The following is a 7671-nucleotide window of genomic DNA, read 5'->3' on the forward strand; positions in this document are numbered from 1 at the left end:
CTTGGAGAGTCAGTTTTGATTCCTCAGCACATTAGTTCTTGCACACTAGGCAGAAAATATACTAGTTTTAAACAACCACAATGCATTCGGTAGCATTAGAAAGCACATACAGTCATAATCGAAGAAGCGACACTTCTCTAGCCTGCTAGATTAGTCAGCCTCATTTTTCCAAGTCTCTTTTGTGTCACCTTAGCAGATATATGAATGATGATGTGTCCTATTACTTAGCCTCTGCCAACTTAGTCAAGTGCTCCTGGAGCTGAGCCATGTTTGAGATGCCACAGTGAATGTATAGCTGGACTATGGATATTAATTAGAACTGGGTCAATAGGGTAATGTTAAAACACCAGAGGTTGTCATAATGTTCAGCAGCAGGGGACAGCCACTATGGTTGGAACATATACACTTATTTAATTCTGTGACACAATGATAAGCTGTTAAGCAATAACTTACTTAATTTGGAACATGGAGTTATTCAAGGAGCTGGTGATGGCCTAGTTGGACAGTAAAGGAGATTAGACATGTAGTATGAACACACACACCTACACCACCTACACACACTCACACTCAAGTGTTTAGAAATACCGTATGCAGCTGCACCACTCCTAAAATGCAGTCAAAGTAAATATGGCTTATTTACTTTGACTGCATTTTAGGAGTGGTTGGACAGAATATGAATGCCTGTAAATCAGTTTCTAACACATTGGGAGGTAAGAATGAGAGAAAGATCACACAGCCCATTCACTGCAGGAATGTTAGGCCAGAGGGCTTATCTCCAGTGGTACCGCTGGAAGTAAACAGTACAGTGACACAAGAATGAGCCAGAACACACTGAGAGGAGATTACATAGGACAGTTTGGACCTTTGTTCTAACAGCTTTTTTTTTTCTCTCCAATTTCTCTCGCTTGAATGCTAAAATGTTTATTTTAAAATACTCCTAATTTAGAGGCCTCACTGTTTGATATGAGACAAGTGAATATGAGCACGCCACGGGTGCACGGCTGCTTGACTGAATGTCTGACAACCAAAACTACAGTAGGTCAGCTTCTTCACACCATCCAGCATATGTCCAACGTCCAGTCTTTCAGTGAACAAATCAATATATTAATCACAGTGACTCAATTGTAAAAATTGGCATTGACTGCATTGCTTCTTCTGTATTTCTGTATATCTTGTGCACAGAACTGGGCCACGTAACAAAGGCTAAGGCTGAGACGTTGTGTTTTTAATATAAACAACAAAGGAAATAAAAAATGAAACCTTGCACTTATACATACACAATTAATGAATAGTCCTGCAGCACTCAGATCCTTCCCATGTAAAGTTTGTTTTAAAAGGGGAAAAAAGAAACTAGCAGCAATAGCGTTCAAAAATGAAAAATATGAAAAATATATTTTTTACATAAACCTTTAAAATCTAAAAGACCATGCAACGTATGTTTTCCAAATGAGAAAAAGCGGTTTGTCTTATTGATATTTTTATTAATGTCAAACATGGTAAAACCTGTGAAACACCAGTAACATCCACATTTTGTATAGAGTTACAATGCATTGGCTGAATTGATGTTTAATAATCTACATCAGAATGAAGAGAGCATATAAAAGAGCCTTGAAAACAGTTTGAGACTTGTAATGTCAGTCGTCATTGTTCTGTGTTCTTGGCTGATTAACAGTTCAACTAATGATGTCAGTGGGGCTTGTTGTTCTCTCCGTTTTCCATCTCGAAACTCTGGACCGGAACGCTAAACCAGGGCCAAGGCCGAGACCTTTTGTTCCAGGGCGCTCTCTATGCCGTCTTTTCACCCACTCGGACACACAAACAAACACACTCCATACAAAGTTGTACTTTTGTATCAAAAGCCTACATAATACGCATAAACACACAGCAACTTATTCTTTTTTTAAACTCTGATTTGGGATTTAACATGATTATACGTTTTCCACAGTCTTAAATTCAGTGATAATATTTTCAGCTCTACTGTATGAATGGCCATTCCAAGTCATCCTGATGGTGGATTTAACAACTCTTCTGCTCTAATATTGTTACATCACCTTAAAGCCTTTCTGATAACTAACTCAGCAGGGCCTCAATCATATTCACACTATTTTAATGACTGACTGCCTATAGCTCAGGGGACAGTTATAAATTAAAGTGTCATTCTTCATTATGTCAACTCCTGCATTTGAAAGAGTATACCCAAGGGTGGCTTCTATATTTAAGGTGATATCTAGACTCATATTTTCTATCTCACAGTCCAGCGTCCGTGATAAAATATTCTCTTAGTAGATGGTGTATAATCCAAGTTTATATTCATGGCATTGTCCATTCATATTAATGACTAACTTAAATAACTTGAATAGCTGAATGAATTTTACATGATGATGTCGTATATCAAGATCCTTAGGTCCTACAATCCAAAACATTTTATTCTGCCCATGAAATCACGCAGAAAGAACACTGCCCTCCTTGCTGTCACTGAGCAGCTTCACATCGTTAGAACAACCTCTCTCTCTTCCATTATCATCCTTCTGGATCTTTCTGCTGCCTTTGACACAGTGAACCACCAGATCCTCATTTCAACACTCTGCGCTCTCATTACTCACATCTTACCTGGCAGACCGAACCTACCAGGTAACCTGGAGAGGGTATAGCTCAGAACCTTGCCCACTTAAAACTGGGGTTCCTCAGGGATCAGTCCTGGGTCCCCTCCTCTTCTCTCTGTACACCAACTCTCTCGGGTCTGTCATTCAGTCGCACGGCTTTTCTTATCACAGCTACGCAGATGACACCCAACTAATTCTCTCCTTTCCTGAGTCTGAAACTCAGGTAGCAGCACGTATCTCGGCCTGTCTGACTGACATCTCTTCTTGGATGTCCACACACCATCTGAAACTCAACCTCGACAAGACTGAGCTCCTTTTCCTTCCAGGGAAGGGCTCTCCTACCCAAGACCTGACTATAACAATTGACAACTCTATAGTAGTCTCCACCAAGACTGCTAGAAACCTGGGTGTAACACTTGACGACCAACTCTCCTTCACTGCTAACATTGCTGCAACCACCCGATCGTGTAGATACATGCTGCATAACATCAGAAGGATACGTCCCCTTCTAACGCAGAAGGCGGCTCAGGTTCTGGTTCAGGCTCTAGTCATCTCACGTCTAGATTACTGCAACTCCCTCCTGATTGGCCTGCCTGCATGTGCCATCCAACCCCTGCAGCTCATTCAGAATGCAGCGGCTTGACTTGTCTTCAACCTCCCCAAGTTCTCTCACACTACACCTCTCCTCCGCTCTCTTCACTGGTTACCAATTGCGGCCCGCATCCGCTTCAAGACACTAGTACTTACGTACAGGGCCACGAACGGATCAGCACCCGCTTACATCCAGAACATGGTCAAACCATATACCCCAACCCGCCCACTTCGTTCTGCATCAGCCAAACTGCTGGCTGCTCCCTCACAGCGAGGGAGAACTAATCACTCAACGAAATCCCGACTGTTCACTGTCCTGGCTCCCAAATGGTGGAACGAGCTCCCCATCGATATCAGGATGGCCGACAGCCTACACATCTTCCGCCGAAGGCTAAAAACGCATCTCTTCCGACTACACCTTGGATAAAAAAAAAAAAAAAAAAATTCTTGAACTTGCACTTTCGAACCTGCACTTTCATTTGTCTCTTTGTAGCTTTGCCTATTTAAAGCTTTATTTAAAGTCTTTATATTATTTTTAGTTTGATTTAATGGAGAGTTGGTATCCCCAAGCCTAGAGGATCATTCAGTTTAAATAATTGATTAAATGATTATATCAGATGGCTGCCTATAGCTCACCTGGTAGAGCGTGTGCCCCCTATAGACTCAGTCCTTGCCAGTGGCCCAGGTTCGAATCCAACCTGAGGCCCTTTGCTGCATGTCATCCCCCTCTCTTTTCTGTCTTTCTTTAGCTGTTCTAAATAAAGGAAAGCCCTAAAAACATTTTTCTTAAAGAATTACACCAGGTATGTTGCGGTTATGATACTCTTCTAAAACTCCTAGACCAGGCCACCATGTTTTTAACCTTTATTTTTGTGTACTAGTTTTCCCAACATATGGTGAGCTGTGTAACTGCAATTGCAACAATTGGCACAAAAGACTAGGTTATATACAGTACACATAGCACACTAGGTGCAAAATGGTTGTGTAATATGGCGTAACAGGGTGTGGTGATCAATCAGTATTTCTCAGCTTTTTGATACCATTTAAAAGACACCTACACATTTTCATACCATTTTAGAGACACCTACACATTAAGATGCACTTCACAGTGGGCCTTATACATTTTCACCGCTAAGTTGAATTTGAGAATCTGGTCATAAGAAAAATCTATACAATGAGAGCAATCACACACACACACACACACACACACACACACTAAGAGCAGTCTTGTGAGTCATCTTCCATAATCTGCACATGTGACACTTCAAGAATTTCCTGACAGCCAATCAGATCTCTTGGAACAGAGGGGTTGCCATAGCAACGACACAGTGACAGCAGCAGATGGGGTTGCCGTTGAGCTGGAGTGAAGAAGAGAGGCAGATGAAGAAAGAGAATAGAGACGAGGACAGTCATACGGAGAAGTCCTGTGGTGACGGATCTAGTTCATGACCTTTTAACCCAGGTTGCCTCCAGGGTCCCCCCCCTCCTATTGATTTTTAAACACTTGTTGCAAAAAAAGCAGCAAATAAAAAGGCTTTTGTGACTGAGGTATAGCTTGAATCATTAGTGTGTATATGCATATTTACTTCCCTTCCCTTCTCGCTCCAGCATCTACCTCCTTCCTTTCCTTCCCCCTCCTCCCTGTCTGGTTTAGAGTCAGATTAATTACATTCTGCCCTCTTATCACTCCCTCCTTCTCTTCCCTCTGGCTCTCTCTATCTTTCTCTGGTAATAATTTCACTTGATATATGGAGGTTTTAACTTCAGTTGCAGTAACTGTTTCCGTTTCACACTATCTTTTTATAAACCAAAGTATTTTAAAATAAGCAAAAGCAGAATTTTAAGCAGCAACTATTCGTCCTTTTTCCATCGTCTTTTCTCCTCGCAACACAGTTGGTGTTCCGTAGATGCAAAAATCAATAGACACATCTAAACAACACATATTTAAATCAGGCTAAATATATGTCTATATGTATATATAAAAACAAATGTAAATGTAAAGTTTTCAAGCAGTGTAATAGGTTTAACAGTGTATCATGGTGGGCCTACTTTGCCTTATTACATTATTTGTAGGCAAGGCAGCTTTATTTGTATAGCACATTTCAGCAACAGGGCGATTCAAAGTGCTTTACATAAAACATTAAAGAGCAGTTAGAAAACGATTAAAAAAACAAATTAAAACATTAAAGTTGTTTAAATATAATATTAAATATTAAAATTGTAATGTGACATTGGTAAATTGTCAACATGAAAGTGAGCTATCACTAAGCCCTACTTTAAACCCTCCATCTTCTCTTTCTTGTCCACTCCCTCCGTGTCCTTCCAAGAAAATGTTTTTTTTTTTTTTTTTTTTAATTTTTTTTTCTCTCTGCTTACCGCCGTGTTTGTGGTTTCTATGCGTTACTCATTAGCTTCATCTATATTTAGAAGTCTTAAGGAACAAAGTGTAATTAGTTGTTCTTGTCATGCACTAGGGATTGACTGATTATCAGCTGCAACTTGCTGATGCGCATTCAACCCGCGTTGGACCCGTTCATATGAGACAGCCGTTTGTCACTGTTATAAGAGAGAGATAAACCAGATAATTGTACAGTAACATTGGGCTTCATGATCAAAGAAAGTTTTTGTATCACGTCTACACTTCTGTCCATACTCGCAGCCTCACCCCTCCTCTCTTTCTAGATGGATGCACTAAAGAGAAGATCTAAAAGTTAGAAAAGATTTTAATTTTTACTGAAAATGTATATCGCTTATAGCAGTGGTTCCCAACCTGGGGTCCGGGGACCCCTCAGGGGGGCGGCAAAGATCTCAGGGGGTGCGCAAGTCTTTGTCTGGTTTGATGTTGAGGTAAAAAAAAAATATTTGCACATGTTAAACAAATTATGATAATACACTAGAATATATAATGTATACAAAAGTCTGTATAAAAACTATATATTTTTGTTCTCGCTTAAAATTGTAGGCAGGCTACTTAGTAGGCCAAACCTCCGGGACCTCTTAACCTGGGACTCTTGCTGTCATCAGGTCAGCTGATAGCTGCTATCATCCTCGTCTTTCCTGCCGCCACGGCTTCACTATTTTATGAATGAAACATGGCGGAGAAACGTAAAAGTGCTGATAACTCCTCTGTATCAAAAAAGAAAGTAAGGCTCTATCTCGAGAGTTACCTCAACTTTGGTTTCGGAGTTGGGGCTCAGCTTTTCTTAGACATAAGTAGGGGGGGTGCCAAGGAAAAAAGGTTGGGAACCACTGGCTTATAGGTTGACACTGATGTTACAAATCTACTGGACAGGAAAACTTTGGTACCAAAATGATTAAAGAAATCTTCACTATGACCTTTTGTCTTTGTGAACATAATTTTACTCTTTTTAATTCATAAAGTCCTGGAACAGATACTATTATCCTCTTAACTGGCCTTCCTAATGAGGCTTTTAATGTCATTTTGAATGTAGGGCACATACATTTTTAATATTTGCTCCTAATCCAGTGCTAATCCAACATTCTCTAACCTTGAGTTTTCAAAGGAAAAAGAAAATGCCCATATTTTAATTGTTTTAACCAGCATAGTTTATTTTTACTTTTGGCTTGTGAGAATGGCAGACAATTATTATCTGAACCTTTTTACCCCACTTAAAATCATATACATTTTATAATTGTGGATCAACTCCCAAAAGATAACCATTTCAGATAATACAGACAAAAACAATAGACCACAATAGACCACAGTTACTAATTAGGGGCCTACTAATTAGTAACTGTGGTCATCTCTGGCCGTAGTTCCGCTCACAGTTGAGTAGGCGGTCCTTTATGTGACACAGGACACATTCCTGTTTTCGCTGCTATAGGAATGTGGACATATAGACCTAGACCACCTCCGAATGCGGTTTTAGTGATCAGATCTCAATGCGTCCGGAGAGTGTTTTCACCTGTACTTAGAGCTGTCCACTAGATGGGATTTTACTACCAGGTGGAGTATCTGGCCGTTAACCTTTTCTCCTATGACTAACATTGTCTCCACATGCTATTTCATCTCAATAAATGAATTATTTTTAGCGGTAACCTTTTGTGTCATCTTTATTTCTGTCTTCAGATCACAGAGCTGTTAGACGATGAGAAGTGCGAGGCCGAATGTGAAGAGCTGCCTCAGGACGGAGAGGAGGGTCCTGCCTCTTCTGACTCACCACAACACACACACACTGATGAAAGCCCCACAGCCAGGTGAGATGCATAACTACTTTATCTTATATTATTAGATAAGCCGGATAATTTGATTTTTTTGGGGGGGGGGCTGGGTGATCACTAAGTGAGGAAGATATGCAACAGAGGTCCCAAACTGGACTTTAAAACTAGGACATTGCAGTTACACGGTATTTAGTTGATTATCTGCTGCTTTTCTCACTCTGATTTACACCGATTTTGTTTGGTGTGTCATGGACGAGTTACGATAACGTCCCATCACTGTCTTGTGGCATTCATA

The 7671-nt window shown here is 40.4% G+C and overlaps 1 protein-coding gene across 6 annotated transcripts in view; it reads left to right on the forward strand.

Annotated features, from left to right (window-relative positions):
* fam13b (family with sequence similarity 13 member B) overlaps nt 1-7671 on the forward strand; it is an 84295-nt gene that overhangs the window by 32558 nt on the left and 44066 nt on the right. For all 6 annotated transcript variants that reach the window (XM_031302773.2, XM_031302772.2, XM_031302778.2 and 3 more), the window contains exon 7: nt 7285-7412. In XM_031302773.2, coding sequence (XP_031158633.1) covers nt 7285-7412 — 128 coding nt within the window. The remainder of the gene's footprint in view (nt 1-7284; nt 7413-7671) is intronic.

This window comes from Sander lucioperca, chromosome 1, assembly GCF_008315115.2.
Source record: "Sander lucioperca isolate FBNREF2018 chromosome 1, SLUC_FBN_1.2, whole genome shotgun sequence".
Lineage (NCBI taxonomy): Eukaryota > Metazoa > Chordata > Actinopteri > Perciformes > Percidae > Sander > Sander lucioperca.